Source organism: Ursus maritimus, unplaced genomic scaffold (genome assembly GCF_017311325.1).
Source record: "Ursus maritimus isolate PB19 unplaced genomic scaffold, ASM1731132v1 scaffold_9, whole genome shotgun sequence".
Classification (NCBI taxonomy): Eukaryota; Metazoa; Chordata; class Mammalia; order Carnivora; family Ursidae; genus Ursus; species Ursus maritimus.
The window spans coordinates 46,173,612-46,192,916 of record NW_024427107.1 but is presented as its reverse complement, the minus strand read 5'-3'; the positions used below and the strand labels follow the sequence as shown (position 1 = coordinate 46,192,916).

Here is a 19,305-nt window from a genome sequence, read left to right as displayed (position 1 = left end):
TGCAGGTGGGTACCCTTGTCATCCCTGTTTTACAATGTGGACTTGAAGGAGCAGAGGGTCCCCCCAAGGTCATACAACTGTGAAGGGCTGAGGAAGGCTACAGAAGGGATGCTCTTGACCATTATGCAAATCCCGTTACAACAAGGAGAAAAGAAATACCATTTCTCAGTAACAAAAAACTCAAGTCTGTGTGGATGGTGAATATATGTAACATGGTAGCCTGACTCACTGAAAGTCGTGTACCGCACGTCTAAGATCTCTGGAAGCTCCTGGTGTTGGCCAAAGCAGGACAGATGGGAAAATGGCCATTCCCCACGCTTTCCTCTTCCTCCAAGGAAGGACAGTGAGTCATGCACAGTATCAAAAGGCAGAACAAAACACTGACCCACTCTCACTTCGTTTCTTACTCTCTTGATGAAGTGGAATAAGCCCTTGACTGAGAGAAAGCGAAGAAGTTGGGATGTCAGAAACAGGCTCATTTATCTGCCTGAGATGAGTCGTTTGCATCTGTGGAACAATTCTCAGCTGCTGCTGCTTTTGAGACATTACTGTCTCTTGTGTAGCAAGAGTTTCTTTCTGACCTCGGACCTCACTGCTGGCTGATCAGTACCCTCATTACTTTTCTCCCGAGGCAAAGGAAAGAACCAGTGCCCAGAAAGAATAAATGTTTGCTTAAGGTGCTTAAAAGGACAGGGCTGAAGGGGAAGGGGAAGACTGTGGACTTCCTGGGTCAGTAACCAATTCCCAGGCCAGCCCTGAACCACAGGGTCTGGGCTGGGCTGCACGGTCTTCTGTGTGAAGTGCCCCCACCATTCATGATGGGAGGGTGGGTAACCCTGCAATGCCCGAGGGGAGATACCTCGCTTCATTCCTTCTTCTTTCATCTGCTTAGAAGGTGCTGGACCAAATTCCTCTTCCATAGGCCTGAACATCCGTTTAACAAGGACACTGCTGCTAGAAAAGATGAGCAGAAATTGTTAAGTAAAGCATGCAGGAAGTCAAAAGAAAGGTTCGTGTATGTGTCTGGCCCAATCTTTTTCCTTTGTTTGTACCATCCATAGCTCCCTACAACTGGATCCACTCAGCAACCTCCTTCCTCTCCCCTGCAGGTCCCCAGTCACCCCTGTCTAGGGCAGAATACACATGCCAATATCTTCAGCACATGGACCAAGGACATATTGCCCATTACTGCATATGGATCCACAAAGATGAGACCCCTGGGTTTTACCCACTCTGTCCTACACCTAACCCTCTTCCTGCTCAAAAGATCAGGGCTGGGGTGGGGATAACAGGAGTGAGCCCTGGGGTCTGTGTGACCACCAAGTTATTAGCTCCTCCCATTTAGTTAGGGCCTGAGTGTCCTACACTCTCTTGCCAGCCCCTTACGGGCACAGTGGGGACCTCTGGAAATGAGATGGGCTTCCCTGGCTGGTTCTCAGTCCTGAGGCTGCCCTGACTTCCTGCTGTTCTATGGCTCCATCTGGTTGGAGCAGATGAGACTGCAGCGGTCAAAGTTCTCCAGAGACCCAGACCTCGGCTGCCCAGTCCTTCCCTCCTCCTTGGGAGGGGGTTTTCAGTATCCCCCGGACTCCATATGGTGCTGAGTCCCCACATGTCACCACCTGAGCCAGTGCTGGTGGAGCTACATTTCCTCCCAAAGTTCCTGTCCATTCTGGGTACTCTAAGAAAGCGGAGGAGCCTTTGAGAGGAATGGAAACTGGAAGCACAGACTGTCACAGAAGAGAAGTCATTGGTGCTGAGTGTTCTGAGCTGCATGTGTGTATCTTCCCAAATTCATATGTTGAAACCCCACTCTCCAGTAAGACGTTAATCAGGGCTGAGGCCTTTGAAAGGTAATTAGGACATGAAGGTAGAGCCACCATGATGGGATTAGCATCCTAAGAAGAAAGGACTGCCATGTGAGGACACAGTGAGAAGATGGCCATCTGTAAGCCAGAAGACGGTTCTCACCGGACACCAACCATACGGGCACCTGATCTCACACTTCCAGCCTCCAGAACTCTGAGAAATACACTTCTGTTGTTTTAAGCACCCCCCCCCCCGCTGCATTTGTGGAATTTTGTTAGAGCCGCCTGAACTGCTTAAACAAGGAGATAATGTTCCTGAATGGAGTCTAGCTATTCTTCAAGTCCTCAAGGGAACAGACAGGTTTTTAGAAATTTTTACTCTCTTTGGAGATTCTTGGAACTAGGCACAGGAAGCAATGCCAGACAGGCAGTTCGGCAGAATTATTAAGACATGAACTCTGGGCCCAGACTACTTTGGTTTAAACCCCTGCTTTATACTTTACTAGCTATGGGCACATGGACAAGTTCCTTAACTGCCCTGAGCCTCAGATTCCTTGTCTTTAAAAGGACGTTGTTGAAAGAAATAAATAAATTTGACCTACGTAAACCACTCACACGGTTGCTGGATATACCGTAAGGGTTACTAAAGTGTTAGAGATGACCGCGACAGTGATGATAAAGGCAGAGAGATTGGAGAAAGAGAGATAAGGAGAAGAAGAAATATGGCAGACAGCTTGAAAGATGCCAAAGTTTCCCTGTACCCTCAGAGAGCAAAAAGTCCGCTTTGGTGCAATTTAAGGACCCATGTCAGAAAAGCTTCCTGCATGGGAGGCTGACATTACATTAGTGCCAAGCTTCCAAGACAATACAAAACCCTGCTTCAAAGACAATTCCCCACTGGCAACATTGTCATTAAGAAGCTATTTGTCAGTTCTCAAGTCAAGCTGGTGGTGGGGTCCGGTGGTACAAAGAGCACAAGGTACAAAACTATGGACGGTCCAGAAAGTGTTTCTATTAATTCTAATAGTTTAAATTATTAAACCGACAGTGCTTTAATCTATCATCTCGTATGCTAAGCGCTCTGAAAAGGTCTATCAGTTTTTTAAAAAGACTTCACATTTTACAAAGTATTTTTCATCTCTTGGTCACTTAGGTCTCAGGAACACTGTGTGAGCCAGCCAGGGCAAGGGCTACTCTTATCCCTATTTTAGTGAAAACCAAATTCAGGCGCAATGTGCATAATTGCAGGGTGATGTGGCTAACAAGTAAAACAGTGGTTTAGAGAATGCAGCTCTGAGGGACAACCTCATGATGAAGGCACTCAATAAATCTGAGGTGACGATGTGAGGGTATAAGAAATGATAGTAAGAGTCAGCATTCTCTTTTATTCCCAAGTAAGTCAAACTGTGAAAACAACTTGAGGGAAAACCCAAACTCAAGTCCCAGTTCACGGTGGTAAGAAGTTGTTAGGGCACTCTTCCCTCTGATTTCACCTCACTACCTTATCATAAAAACAGGTCATGTTATTCCACTGTGTCTTGGAAATGGGGTGACCGTGACCTTGGGAGCAGAAGATTAAAAATCAATTCACACAACTGCCAGTGACCAGTAGGTTAATAACAAGTAATATCACCAGACACGCTCCCATGCTGTGTGAGGGTTCCAAAACCAGTGGTTTCTTTTTTTTCTCACCAAGCAACATTTATTTATATTCTTCCAGTCCTGCTGACTTTTGATAGCACCTCATTCTGAGTCATGACAAACTCTGCCATTAAAATAACATCTTGGATAAACCACATGTCTCTTGGGAATTCAAAAATGCTTTTTCACACTTCCAAATCTATAAAGCCAGCAGGAGTCAATAAGTTTGTGTGGTCTGGATTCAAATGTTTCATATATTTTCAAAGCAAAACAAGAAAAGAGGAGCAGGTATGACAGACCCATTTGATAGATGATAAGAACACAAACTTCAGGTCTCCTAATGTCCTGTCCAATTACACTGTACTGTACCACTGAAGGACTACAGAACCAGAAGAAGGCACTTTCTCTGATGTCAATCTCTACCTCACTGGCAAATGTGTGGCTAATATGTGGGGTGACTCCGGGTTCAGCAGCATATGAAGCCATTGCCCTGCGGGGTCAATCTCAGGGAAAGAGAGTCCCTGAGGTATAAACAAAGAACTGCTAAGTCTCATTGGAAAAGAAATTTGCAAAGGTGTTCAGGTCTGAAGCCTGGGTCTCTGGCCATACTTGCCAGCTTGAGCTGGCACTAGCCACTTGCATAAGGAGACACTGAAATAAAGTGCAGAAACGAGTTGCAGGTACCATGGAGACACTGTTTGTCTATTCCACAGCTCTGCTTATGGTCTACATGCGCTAATTACCATGTATGCCCCCAAATAAACTGAGCTTCCTCCCCGCCTCCATTAGCCTCAGAAAAGAGGAGGCTCTCTTATGTTCAAGTCCTTAGAAGGTCATTCACAATATGGAGTAGGACCTCAATTAATTTCAATAACAAATTACTCTTTGGGTAATCATCCCAAAATGACTTAAATCAATGCTAATTTGGGAATTGATATAATTCATCTGGCACAATTAGCAAAACAAACAAAACCCACACATAGATTTAGTAACGATTACGATAGTTAAGAGCTCAAAAATGCGAGTAATAAATGACTAGGTTCGAAGGATCATTTGAAGAGGAAATAAAGATATTTCTGTTCCTGGTAAGATGTAGCTTGTGACAAGCCAACGTTCTACCCAAGAACAATGTGAAAACTGTATAAAATTAAACAAGCAGAAGACCTCTTGAAAGTACTGGAGACTGCTGATGGGGAGTCAGGGCTTGAGGAGCTGAGGTCTCAGGGAAGAGAACACAGAGAGATGAGCTGGTAATGAGTGAGCCACCGTCCCCTCAGAGCATTTGCCAATTCTTGATTGGGAGCAGAACGTGATAATCCCAGCTGAGGCACGTATGCAAGAGCAAAAATCTGCATAGCTTTTTGCCAATCTTACAGAGTTAGAGAAACAGAAATTGGTGTTTAGGGCTGCAAAGGTATCTAGGACTTACGGAAAAACTTCCAGAAAGTAGGGAAGCACAGAGAAGTGAACCAGACAATGCAGTATTCCTTCCAGGATACTTGCCAAGTCCCTACACTGCACAGGACAAGAGACTACAAAATTAAGCAGAAAGCCCTTGAAAATCACAGAAGAGGCTTTAGTAGTCTCCCCACGCTACAGAGACAAAAATCAGATTTCAGAGCCCACAAAGGAAAAGGGCCCATAGAAAGTCCCTCAGAGCTACAGTCTACAGGTTAGGATGAAGTAGAGGTAGTCTGAGGCTAATACAAATCACAACCGAGCTTAGGGTCAGTTCTGCCCTGACTGAAGCACAGTGATAGGCATTCACTCAGGCTGCACGCCAGAGGATACAGAAAACCTTCACAAGAGGAAAAGCCTGGTCATCTAGATCTTCCATAATTTTCACATACATTGTTCATCATTCAACTAATGCTTATTAAATATACTAATAAACAGCACCAAGAGAAAAAATAGACAATAGAAACAGGCCCACAGAAAACACATTTACAGCATGTTATTGAGTTACCAGATGTGAACTTAAAATATAATAGTTATTATTGTGTTCATGAATACAAATGACAAGACATATAGAGCTGGACTCTATTAAAATAAATAAACCAATTAAGTGGAAATCTAGAACTAAAAAGTACTATAACTGAAATTAAGAACTCAATAGATGAATTTAACAGAGTTGAAAGTTAGGTCAATAGAAAATATCCAGGCTGACACATGGTAAGCAAAGAAGGATGTTTCAGAAAAGCACATAAAAAACACAGGGACACAATAAAACATTCTAATACACATTTCAAATCTCAAAGGAGTGCAGAGAGAGAACAAATAAGAAGCACTGTTTGAAGAGGTAACAGCTGATATTATTCCCACACTGATGAAAGACATCAGCTGACAGGTTCAGTAAGTGCTATAAAATACCAAGCTGGAAAAAAATAAAGGAAACCTGCATGTAGGAACATCTTAATAAAAATTCTGAAAAGCTAAGAAAAAGAAAACATTTTAAAGCAGCCTCCTCAAACAATAAGAAAGGGAGGGAGGGAGGGAGGGAGGGAGGGAAGGAAGGAAGGAAGGAAGGAAGGAAGGAAGGAAGGAAGGAAGGAAGGAAGGAAGGAAGACATCAACGGGAATGATGGAAACCAAAACTGAAAGAAAGTAATTGACAACCTGGAATTTGGTATCCAGCAAGAATCCTACAAAAGTCACTGTGAAATAAAAGCATTTATAATAAACAAACAATATGAGGGAATTCTTTGCCAAAGGTTCCACAACAACAACAGCAACAAAAATATTAAACAGAGCTCTTCAGGCAGCAGGAAAAAAAACCCAAGGAAAAACAAGTCGAGGAAGAAATGAAGAGTAGTGGAAAGAGTAATGTAGGTTAAATTTATAAAAGGAGTCTTTAGTTTAAATCTTCCAGTTTGCAAAATAGCGAACTAGTATACAAGCAAGAATAACTGGTACTAATGTAAGAAACTGATGAAAATATTTTAAATATTTTTTTAAAACCTCCCTTGCCTATCTGATGCAGATTTGAGTATTACCAGGTGGGTTTTAAAATACAATATCTAAGAGTAAAAAATAAAAATAAATCAATCAAAAAGGGGGTAGGCCTCCTGACAACTGCATATGCATCTGCCATTATCACGAAATAAAAATTTTAATTAAGAACAATTGAAAATGGGAGGCAACATTGTGACAGACATTTGTGTAACATTTCTATGTTATGAGAATCGATATATGCGGCTTAGGATAAAATTTCCAAGGACAGTCTTGAAGATAAGGATTTAAAAACTACTGTATCTCCACTCTGACTGTAGTGGGAAAGAATAACCCTGATAAACAGTGTGAGATGACATAATACGTAATCTTAGTGATGAGAAAGAACCTATGTCAAAGATGAATTGTAAAGATTTTGAAAAAGAGTATTTCTTAAACTGTAACTGACATTTCTGAATTATGTTACTCTTTAAATGTAGGTTAATTAAATTAACAAAGCAAGTATCAGTGAATCATTGATTCTTTTGGCAATATCCATAATGGTTTAACTATTCAAAGTGGCCCCAAAGCTTTATATGTTTTCAGCTCCTCTTTGGGAAATTGGGGGAAGTTGTCCTTTATGTTTAACCACCTTATATTTATGTTTTTGTGGTAAAACAGAGCCCATCATACCCTACATTTCATAGTTTGCTGAGCGTCCCTGAGAACTTTATCAAAGAAAAGTACTTGGAGCTCTGTGAAAGTGCTCCTTTAAAAGAAGTAGTGCAGAATTCTAGATTTTTATTTTGTGTTGATGAACACGGGGTGATGACTTTTTTAGAGTTAATATCATGTTGATTAAATGCACTCACTGGTGACTGGTTAATAAACTCTAACTTCCCCAAAGGGTACTGAATTTTAACCAAAGTGTTTGCTTCCATGGTAGATGAGCACAAGAACTGGCTCTTTTTCTCAGCAACACTGTAACCAAGCTCTCGGTTCGGTCTGGCAACATCTATGGGGTTCTCCCTCCCTCTGCCAGCGTCACTCAGCATGATGAGTGACGTCACTCTGGGAAGCTGTCTCTCTGAGCTGGTACGGGACCAATCCAAAAGGTTGTCCTGCCCAACCTTTACCTTCTTCTGGCTTTTGTTTTCCTAAGGTTCAGCTTTTGAGGAGATAATACAATGTGGCCCCAAGGGGGTGTGCTTTGAGAAGAAGCCAGGGGATAAGAGAAATTTCTGGAGAGGATTGTGGTCTGAGGATCCCAAGCAGCACCATGGTGATGACATATTCTTGGAGGGAAACCACTGAGCTCCAGACACAGGACTGCCCAAACTTGCCAAGTGTCCCTGTGCCCCAAATGCAACGTGAAAGCTACAGAGCTGCTAGACTTGAAGGGACCTCACTGCAGGCTGGAATGTGGGCACCTCCATGGGGAGGACCGTAGACAAAAGACAAAGGCAAGAAGGGTTTTCCAGGAACTAGAGGTCAGATGGGGATAGAGACCAGATCCCCAGAAGTAATGGAACAGAATAGCATTTCCCATCATGTGTGACATTTGCATAGCAATTTACATATGATTTCAAGGGGTTTAAAGCCCTTCCCTCTTACCCATAAGAGCCATTCATGAATCCCTGGTTAAGGGACCATATTCCACAGAAACTTCTTTCTGTCTGGCTTGTTCTTTCCATTCTTCTTCCTCTCCCTTTCTTCAATTTCTCAATTAAGTATCACTTATTGAGGGCTTGAAAAGGAACCTTAACAACAATAGTAACATCTATTTTTTTTTTTTTTTGAAAGCACCTTCCACATGCCAGGTCATTTGACATACTAATGCTTATAACTCTATCAGGTAGATATCATTATTTGCTATTTTTAGATGAGACTCCAAAAAGTTGTTATATTAGGTTACAGAGCTTGTAAAGGCCTGATTCAAATCATGGCTGGCCGGCTCCAGAGCAGTGGTTCTCAAACACTGATGAGCTTTAGAATCACCAGGGGACTTTAAAAAGCTCTCCATACCTAAAGTGCATCCCATGCCAATTAAATCAAAATCCCTGGGGGTGTGCTACTTGTATGTGAATTATTTTTCAACTCCCCAGTTGATCCCAAATTGCAGTAAGAGGCTTGCTGCCAAGAAGTGGTGTCCAAAGCCTCTGTATCTAACTTGGATCCCCTGTCTATGAAAAAAACCTGCATGGGGTCTGTCGCTGCCCAAACTCAGCACCAGAAGTCACCCCCAATACTCACTTTATCATCAGACAAAGAGGCAGGAGCAAACAGGTATTCCACTTTTTGTTCCGTTTAGGCACTTGGCTGATGATGGCTCCCCATCCCACCTCATCCGCATTTCTTCTACTTTCCCTCTTTAATCACACTCAGGTTTGCCGGCACTTGAGGCCAGCCAGCTGTACTTGTGAACAAGTCTGTGTCTGACCACCACGCTGGCCTTGGAGTCGTGGGGGGAGGGAGTGGTGTGCCTCCGCTGAGCGACCTCCTCCAGCTGCTGGTCGAGTGAATGCTGCTTTCCAGCACTTAACCAGACGCTTTCACACTAACGGATGTTGCTTGGCATGGAGTGACGAACTGGCCAGAGAGAGCCCTGACGGAGGCTATGTGAATGCCAAGGAAGGTGGCACTCCTCAGGGCTCGGTGAGCTGACACCCCTCTGCCAAGTACACTCATCCGGGCTTGTCACAATCTGTGTCCCGCACTCCAGAGGGTGAACCAAGGGTGTGCTGTTGTCAAGGCCAGAAAGCTACCACAACAAGGGCCTGTCTCTGTGCCTCACCGGCAGCCACAGATCAAGAATTATGAGAGTGAGGTGACAGGGCACAATGGCTAAAAGCAGGCCACGGGGAGTGCCGCTAGACAGGGTTCCAATCCTGCCTCTATCACTGCCAGCTGTGTGACTTAGAACACGTTTCTTGGTCCCAAAGTTCCACTGCTCATTATGAAGTGCAGGTAATTACAGCATCTTCCCCATGGGAATTTTGGGAGACTTCAACACAACAGTGCATATAAAGCACTTAGTACCGTGCCTAGCCAAGATATCCAGTGAATGGTAATTATTACTTTTACATATAACAATAGCCAAGTACCAACCATGTATTAACACTGAGGCTCCAAGGCCACCCACCGTGCTCAACTGAACTCTAATTAGATATATGAGAGACAGAGACTCGGGCCTCAGGCCACATGATTATGCAATAACAGAAGGTAATTCTTACAGCCAAGCCACACAAGTTAGAAATAGGTCAATTGGCCACCTATACGTTGCCAACTTGCTAGGAAGGACATCGAAGGCCGAGGGCGATTGCCAGGGGAGGTCTGCACATGAAGCAGCACTCGGGTCTTGGGCTCCTCTCCCTTACGAGGCTAACTTCTCCCAGAGAAGGGAGGAGTAGAATGTTAGTGCTAGATGCGACCTTGAAGATCATCTCACCCAAAATCCTCGTTTTACAGCTGAGTAAACCGAAGGCCAGAGGTCAAGGAGCCAGCCCAAGGCCTCACACTGGTAAGCAATGGCCCCAAAGTAGCATGCGGGCTTCCTAAACTCAGAGTCACTGTTCTTTCCATGACGCCACACTGTCCCGGTAAAATATGTGAGTAACAGATTAGAATCGATAGTGCTAATCTTTCTGCTCCTTCCAGCCACTGGGAATCTACCACCTATGTGCCAAGATAAAAAGAACAATCTAATTAGGTATTTAGGAAACTCAGAACTCTGAATTTAGAGGTCAGATCCAGGACAAGGTTCTGCACCTAACCAGCTGGGGAATTCTTTGACTCCTTTGAGATTCTCTACCCTTTAGGCCAGAGGGTGGCACACTTTTTCTTATGTAAAGGGTCAAATTAGTAAATATTTAGGGCTTCCAGCCTACACGGGTCTCTGTTGCAACGAGTCAGCTCTGCTGTTGTAGCAGGAAGGCAGCCACAGACAAGACATAACGGAATTAACATGGCTGTGCTCCAATTAAACTTTATGGACACTTGAATCTCATTTAATTTTCACTTGTCACACAATATCATTCTTCTTTTGGATTTTTTTTCGACCATTTAAAAAGGTTTGCAGACAGGTACACCCGGGTGGCTCAGTTGGTTAAGCTTAGGTCAGTTGATCTCAGCTTAGGTCTTGATCTCAGAGTCATGAGTTCAAGCCCTACACTGGGCTCCACGCTAGGCATGGAGCCTACTTAAAAAAAAGAAAAAAGAATAGAAAAAAAGTTTGCAGACTGTTCAAAGACAGGTGATGGGTTGCCTTGACCCTCGGGCTGTAGTTTACCAACCTCTGCTCTAGGAAATGAACTCAGCAATATCTGCTCCACTTACTTCACCTTGAAATGTTTTATAAGTAAATACATTAACTGCATAAGTATGGGGAAGCCCTGGTTTGAATACAGTCTGAAAAAAATGATCTGGAGATTTTAGTTATACAGGTATAATGCAAACCAAGATTTTATGTAATATGTACATATGTAATGTAACATAGATACTGAAAAATGAATGTGGTTCTAGGTTGCTTTAAGAGAAAAAAGGGTCCAGGTCACAAGAAGAAATTATCTGAGTATAATCTCCAACTCATATGGTTGAGAACAGATATTTACTTCTGAGAGCCAATTCTAGGGAAACTATTAAAAATTTGGTGGTATCCCCTGGAGTTGGGATGTTGAAAGGTAAAACTATGTCTGAATGAGGAGGAACGGATGGGGCATATCTAAAGAGGAGAACTAGAGCCAATGGGTGACAGTCAAAAGAAGGCAGACATCAGTTCAATAGACAAACTTTTTGAGAGCTGCCACTGTCCAACGGTGTCATGAGCTATCTTACACACAGTGAGAGTGTTCAAGCAGAAGCTGCCTTACTACCTGTCAGAAATGTGGTGTACTGTGTTACATTGCTTAGAAGAGAGGGTCAGCTAAATGACCTTGAAGACTCCGTTTTGTTTCTAAAATTCTAGGAGTGTATAAAATGAGTAAATGCACAGAAAGCACTATGCAGAAACTTGATGTGTAAGACACTTGGGAGCCCTGGTGACCCCACGTAAAGCCTCTCTTACCTACAATCCCAAAGACAGCAACTGGATTCTCAGCCTCCCCAGCTGCATTCACACCGGCCTCACCCCTAGCCCCCTGGGCCCATTTCCCAGAGTGAGGGCTTCAAGAGGTTCACATGGGTAACCCGAGCATTACTAAGCAGGGCAGGCTGGCTCCCTGGCTCCCGCCTCAAGCTCACCTTGAACCTGTGTTGGGGCCAGAGATTTCAGTAATGGGATTATTGGTGAAAAGGTAGAATCAAAGCGATGTGTCACTTAGAAGAATAGCTAGGTATTCAAAGGCAGATCACAGCGAAGACTGAGAGAAAGAAAGTCTTGGAAGGAGAAAAGAATTTCCCCAGCCTTCCTCTCAGCCCTGGAGTCAAGCCTTTCTCATTTCTCAGCTCTAAGTCCATGGTTATCCTGTGCTCCAAGAGCCATTTCTACTGACATGAACTGACTCTGGATGTAAAGTGAAAGAACTGAGTGTCTTACCCTTCTCGTTCATCATCCGTGTTGTAATACACCTGTGGAACAAAACAATAGGCTTACTGTAGGTCAGACACAAGAAATGGAAATATATTACATGATACACAGACTTTCCTAGGCTCTTACACTGTCTTAAAGAAGACAAAAGGCAAATCTATTTAATGATGCTGTGTGTGTGTGTGTGTGTGTGTCCAAGGAAATACAAATTTAACCTCATATTCTTCCTAGGGTTAATTCTTAGATTTTAAGAAGTAAAACTGGAAATCTGATTATTTCTAGCTCAAGTCATTCTGATCAGACTACCTACAGTTCTAAGCCAGCTCTCGTTTTTGACATTAAAGAAATACTTTAGCAGGATCTACAAATCATTGTTTAGAAAGGCTCTGGATCAAGGCCTGTGAGTAACCAATCCCACCGGGTCCATAGGTGAGCTGACTACAGATACTGTGCTCTGGAGAAGAAAGGGGAGCAAGAGGGTCCCAGGGCAGTGCAGCAGTAACCCCAGGCCTCTGTTTGTGGCATCCCACAGCCACAAATATTTAGAGTCGACTGTCTTCAGGTTGGGGAAAGGTCATGCAGCTCTAGGTGCTCCAAGCTGGAAGACCTCTGAGAACAGATTGGTTAGCGTGGTGGCAGGTAGAATCGAATTTAAAGAAATTATGAAGCATCTCTATTATTTTATGAGACTACAGAAATCCAGAGGGGATCTGGTATGCATGTAGGTCCTCTTGACCCAATTATTTATAAAAATTAATTGCAGACCTTTCTTGAGCTTTATGTACGTGCTTCAGGATCATTTTTGTTTGGGTGAAGAACAAGACCCAAGTTAGCATCAGACATTTACATCTTAACTTCAATAGTCACTTTTGGTGCTGGTACACTTCGTCACTGCCCCTGCCCCAGGTGCCTGGGAGAAAAGCTCTGCCTAGACTGATACCCTCCCTACAAACTTTCTCAAAGGCTCCTGGCAGTGCCTGGGATGCTGCCACTCCCAGACCTTGTGGTATAGCGGAGCTAGTTACCTGGGACTCTTCAGGCGTGAGCCATTCTAGTCATTAGTAAGATTTCCACAGGGAACTTACCCTCTTAAAACTTTTTATATCTATTGTTGTATTGTATACTTTGTGTTTTTTTTTTTTTTTTAACAGAAAATAGCAGCGGTAAGATGTTTTCTTCCACCATACCCCAGGTTTCAATTCGGCACTGGAGCATCCCCCCATGGAGATGTTCTAGAAATGGGACTGTCTATTTAGGTGCATATGGAGTGACCACATAAGTGCGAGAGCCTGGGCCATAGCACTGGCCACACTACTGGATTTTTTGGAAAAAGATCCTGATGTTGGCCTGTTTTTTGCTGGTTTCTTTAAATGCGGCATAATGCGTCTGCCCTGTTTGATTATATGACAGGGTTATGGAGGGCTCTCTGCAAAGTTGATTGGTGACCCCAAAATGAAACAGCCTTCTCTTAAGTGTTTTCCTGCCCTCCAGAATGGCCTTTACTACATTGTCCCCATCCCTGTCCTTGCACTCTCACTTCTCTCACACAATGACCCACTGTTTCTTCCTTGTTGGCTGTAGGTCTTATTACATTTAGAGTGTTTCTCAAACTCTAGAGTGCAGAAAAAATATCTGGAGACTTTGTCATAAATGTGAATTCCTGGAACCCTCTTCAGAGATTTTGATTCAAAAGACGTGGAGTGGAACGTGGAAGCCTGAATCAAGCACTCCTGTGCTTTGGGGGAAGGTGGTTTACAAACTACAACGGGGAAGACTGCTCTTGACGGTGGGAGGGGGGAGCAAAGTCCTCCTGGGGTTCAGGTGCCTTGAGGAAGTCCGATCAGAAAGATGATGCCTGTGTATCTCACAACTTCCCCAAGCTCCCCTTATCACTTGTTTTTAAAGGCATTCCAGAAAAAACCCCAGTGCCAATCTGGGATCTGATGTGAAGAGAAGGACTAAGGATCTCCATAGTGCCTGCACACTGGGTTCACTCCCTCATATTAGTTTTTGATAATTGTCTGATGAATCCACATGTGAATTGATGAGATGACAGAGGAGGAGGGAACGTGTGGTCTGTCAGTGAAAATATTCACTCCCCAGCCCTTGTTCTTGGGCGACTAGGATCGCTGCGCTCAACATGACTGGGGGTCTCGCTGACCCTGAGAGCTGGAGGGCTGCTCACTCTCCAGCTGCTCAGAGCTCTGATGCAGCTGATTTTGACAAGGCTTGTGTCTGCAGTGGTAACCAGGCTGCACACCATCACCTGCCTTTCCCCCTACTCGGGGCCCCATTTATGGTAAAACTGGCCCTTTTGACCCACCACTGCAGGATCTCGTTTTGCACGTCAAAGTCAGCCACCCCACCCCCCCACATCATGGCACTGCTGGCTTCCCTCCTGCCTCAGGACCCATCTCCCTGCTTTCTAGCTCTTCCAAGAAAAGGCTGACTTTAAGTCCCAGCCAGCCACACTGTAGGCGCCCATGTCCTTGGGCCAAGTAAGTTGATCAACCATAGAATATTCGCGAATTGTTCCAGAGCACAGCTGACTGTGTTCCTTTGTTGCCCAGAGCTCAGGCAGGCTCCCTCACTGACCCCCTTAACTCTGACTCCAAGGCCACAGGGGAAGCCTGAGGGCTCTGCAAGGGTGGCCCCAGACTGCAGAACTTAACTTGACAATGAGCTGGGGGCGCTGACTGAGCTGCTTTGCAACTGCTAAAACCAATGAACTGTAAAGGCCGCATTTTCCTTCTGATTCAGCCACAGGCTAGGAACCCAGCTCGGACATGGAGAGGCCAAGTGAGGCCAGAAGACTCAAAGATTTGGTCACTTTTCCTCTGAAGATACATTTATAGCTTTGTATATTTCAGGGAAATGTTGCCAAGAGAACAGGTCAGGCTGTCAGCTTTGACACAGAGCCCAAGCCAGAATCATGACAGTAAACAGAAAGAACAATTTAACTCAATTATCCCTTCTTCTGGAAAGTGTGGATACCCAGCTTCATAAAATCCCATGGGGCTAAGACTGTAAATATACAAATCACCATACTCTTGGGAATTAAAAAAAATAGATAAAATGAGGTGCTGGCGCTCATATCTTGATAAATCTTAACATTCTACTTTCCCCTTTGTGACCTTGTTCCTAGTAAAAAAGTAAGACAAGATGGGAATGTTAGTTTTTAGTGGAATCCACTCTAAGAAAAAACTGTAAAGTATTTTGTTACCATGTTCTGTCATGAGCAGCAACAAAGAAGCCCTGCTTATATAACTGCTTTGTCTCATACCTATAATGAAACAACATGGGGAAGGACAATATATTCTTAAGAAAGAGCAAGTTGAGCCAGTAATGATTTCCCCTCCTGACTAAGGTCAATTCCACTGAATGTCTGAACACTTAGAATCGGAGAAAAACTTGAGTACGTCAGTATGGCCCTATTTCTCAAAACAAACCTTTCCTCAGAGGATTTTGAGTTTAAAAGAAAACTAACCCATACAAGATTCGCTAAAACCCAACTGATTTAGTGAAAGACAAATCTGGCTAATGCTAGGAAAGTACATTTTTTTTACCCTATTTTAATTTATCACATAAAATAAATACTACTAAAAATACTAAAGAAAGAAAAAAAATCACCCATCACTTAATCCTATGCATCAAGTGTTACAATTTTTGTTACCTTCAAGTTCAGGTATATATCTAGAATCATGGTACAGACACAAACGGGTATTCTAATTTTTTCTTGCACTTAACATTATCATAACTAGCTCCTATGTTGCTACATAATTTACATAATTATAATTTTAGTGGCCACCTAATATTTCATCAACTTGAGCTACCATAATGAGTTAATTATTGGGTATTTGTTATTTTAATTTTAGCTCTTTAATTTCGCTTGTAGATACTAGAAGACAGGAATTACTTTTAAAAAGGCTTGTCTACAATCTCATTTTTCTTTTGGTGTGGAATGATTTTACTATTCAATGGGAACTGTTGATTTACTAGGGGAAAAGCTGTTGATATGGTTTTCTGTAATCAAAAAATTTTTCCTCTTGGGCAACTTTCTGAAGTTACAGGTGCGTTTCAATTTCCCACCATTAGATGGAGCTCTACTGCACCAGGCTAATCCCACATGACCAAACCGACAACACAAAACTCCCAGCTGATAAACTTTCTTCCTCTTTCACTGCTTTGTCAACACTTCACTACTATCAGCTCACTCTCTTCTTCCCCTTACTAAGTCAGTTTCCTCTCCTGAGACATTCCTTTCTATAAAAATCCATTTTCTTATGAAATGACTGGCTTTTTGTGGAATGCATGGATTGCAGGGGTTATTTTCAAGGTCAACACTGCCTCATGGGATCCTGTCTTAAGGCTCCACCAGCCCCGGGGAAGAATGGCAGGTGGATGTTAACAGGTAGGTCCTACCTGTCCCGTCCTCTGCAGGTTTGCAAAGTGAACATCAGGTATGAAGAGGACCGGCTGTGAGTGCAGGTCAGGCATCGTTTTGAAGTAGGTGATGTCACTCTTCTTCTGTAAAGGTATCGCCGCCAACTTCCCGTCAGAGGCTGGACGTGAGAGGGTTATGCATGACTAAGAACTCTCAGCTGTGAGCCCTAGTCTGAGTTCCCTGTTTTCTCCTTGAAGCTTTCTAAAAGCCACAGATGTGAACACACTTTACAATCGCCCCCTCTCCCACTGCCAAACCAACACAAAGAGCGTGAACTTCAGGTGAGCACTCTTGAGGGGGAGCCCTCGTGCCCTCCTGTCCTGCTCTGCACCCTAGATTCCTTGTCTGGAGGAGGAAGATGTTGGTCTCCATGATATTACAAAGTCCCTCCCAGCGCAAACAATCTGTGATCATGTGATTCCATTTGCTTTTCACAGAGACAATTCCCAGTCTTCATGGCTAGGGAAAAGCAAACCATCCCTCACATATCCACAGTTTCACCCACCATCCACTTCTTTCCACCTGTTCCCCTAGTGGACGTGGCCCGGCCAGAGCCCACCCTTCCTCAGCAACACTCACAGTTGTTGCACTGGGTTTGGGAGGCCTGGCCTTTCCCCTTCTTCCTGTTCTGCTTCCTCTCTTCGTCTCGGATTTTCCTTTCTGCTCCCTGACAGGGAAAAACAAACAATGCCAGCTATGTTATCAGAGCATGCAATAACAGTGTCCACACACAAGTCTTTAGGACAAGAACCAAGCCAGGGGTAAAGGGAGAGCAGGCAGCCCCATTTCTGTGCCTCTAGGGAGGTCAGGCCTTGGTTCTGAAGGCTAAGACAGATCCTTATTCTGTGCTATATTTTGGCCTCTGAGTGATCCACTTCTTTGAGATTTCTCCCTTTTTTGAAATCCTGCCTATTAATACAACTTCAATTTGAATCCACAAGAAAGACCAGGCCTAGGTTCCTATGCCAGTGGGGCCAGTTAAATAACTTTAGGGATTATAATAAAATGTCATTAAGATAAAGATTGGCCTGTTAACATCATTCCTAGGCACAGAGAGAGCTTTAAAGTTGAAAGTGAATTCTCTATAAAACTTTGCCTTTGCTTGATGTCACGGAACTTTTAAAAATCATTACAGTAGTGGAAATGAGGAAGGTAGAGTCTAAGGAAACTATATAAAATGTATGATCGCTTTGCACATACAAGTATGATTTCAATTTTTGTTTTAATGTGTTCATAAATGCTTGAACCTGGTGCTTGTTCAACCAAATAGAAAAAAGTTTGGTCTATTCACCTTCTTTTTACTGCTCTGTTCCTGGTAATCTGACTCTTTCACTGGCTTCTCTTGCCAGATCCCACCCTCCTTAACCAACTGACCATCATCTTATATCTCTTTCCTTCTTGGCCTTCAAGGATTCCCTGACGACGACAACGACGACGACGACGACGACGACGACTACTACTATTATCATCATCATCATCTCTCTTGTGCGTCAGCTTTGCTAACTCATTTTCCTCTTCTCAATCCCCCAAATATATATGTTCCAACGGTTTTCTTTTCCTTTCTCTCTCTCTCCATTCTTGCTGCAGAAGAGTTCACCTGCACCCATATTTCCATGATGCTCTAAACAGGCAACATCCAGATAGACACCCCCAGACTAGACTCCTCCCCTAGATTTCAGATACGCATTTACAGTTCCTGCCTGTCCTTTGTGACAGTATCCGTAGAGTGGTGCATACACTGGCTAGCAACCTCCAGTTAAAAATTGCCCCTAACTCATCACACACAAAAAAGATAGATTTGAAAATATAAAAATTTAATCCTGTTATGCAAAAAAAAGAAAAAAAAATCCATTAAAAGGCAAAGGACAAAATGGTGAAAATATTTGCAACAAAAGATCATAAAGTACTAAATCCTTAATATAAATAATGATTCAAATTTAAAAGACAACTAATGCACCAATTTAAAAAATGAACAGGAGTCATGAAATAGGCACTTCACAGAAAAAGACATCTTTGAATTAAAACACTGAGATACATGTTTTGTTTATTAAATTGGCTTAAAAAAAAAAAGCACATTCCCAATTCTGGCTAAAGTAACTGCACAACACAAGAGATTTGGAGATTTGTGGGCAATGAAGGCATCATAAAGGAGATAGCATTACAGCTAATTCTTGAAAAATGAGTAATTATAGCTAATATTTACATAGCACTTACTCTGTGCCAGGTGAGTGCTAAGAGCTTTACATTGATAAGATCTGGACAGATATAACAGTTTAACCAGATATTTAAATATGTTTTTATGTCAAAAAACTTACTACCAAAAGGGAGTAATTATTTTATAGTGCTTCACTTTTAAGGTTTGAATTGTCATGGATAATTATAAACCATGGAAATTCACAGCAAGAGGGAGGTAAAATATAGAAATACATCCTTTGGAAGTTTCTTCATGATATATTAAGGTTTTGCAGAGTTTTTGTGTCTAGATAACATATAATATTTTGAGAAAATAAAGTGTTAAATGTATAGACATCGCCTTGTTGAAATTGGTGGGAGAAATAAGCAAAAGTCTCCTATTATTCTTTTTTTGTTGGGTCCATAAGACATCTTTCTATGTACTTGGAGTTCTGTACAATATATTATTTAATATAAATAAAAATGTAAAATTTTTTCTATCTGTATAAATTACAATTCACTGAAGATACACCCGAAGGTTTGTCAAGCAGTTTTATTTCTAAATTGGTGCTTTATTTTGTACTATTACTTCAAGGAAAAAGCCTGCAATTCATTTGTTTCAAGACTTATATATGTTCAGGGTCAATTTTCAGGCAATAAAGTCACCTGATTTTACAGGCATTCTTTGATATGTCAAACCAAATGGATTAACATAAAACCTACAGTGGCTCCCCCAGAGCCTAGCCTTGGTGCCACGTCTATATAAGAAATTTCCTGCCCAGAATGCT

At 42.8% G+C, this 19,305-nt stretch overlaps 1 protein-coding gene across 1 annotated transcript in view; it reads right to left on the bottom strand.

Annotated features, from left to right (window-relative positions):
* GRHL2 (grainyhead like transcription factor 2) overlaps positions 1 to 19,305 on the bottom strand; it is a 109,722-nt gene that overhangs the window by 18,243 nt on the left and 72,174 nt on the right. The window contains exons 9-12 of the mRNA XM_008689214.2: positions 16,925 to 17,012; positions 16,324 to 16,463; positions 11,911 to 11,942; positions 860 to 954 (exon numbers count right to left, since the gene is read on the bottom strand). Coding sequence (XP_008687436.1) covers positions 860 to 954; positions 11,911 to 11,942; positions 16,324 to 16,463; positions 16,925 to 17,012 — 355 coding nt within the window. The remainder of the gene's footprint in view (positions 1 to 859; positions 955 to 11,910; positions 11,943 to 16,323; positions 16,464 to 16,924; positions 17,013 to 19,305) is intronic.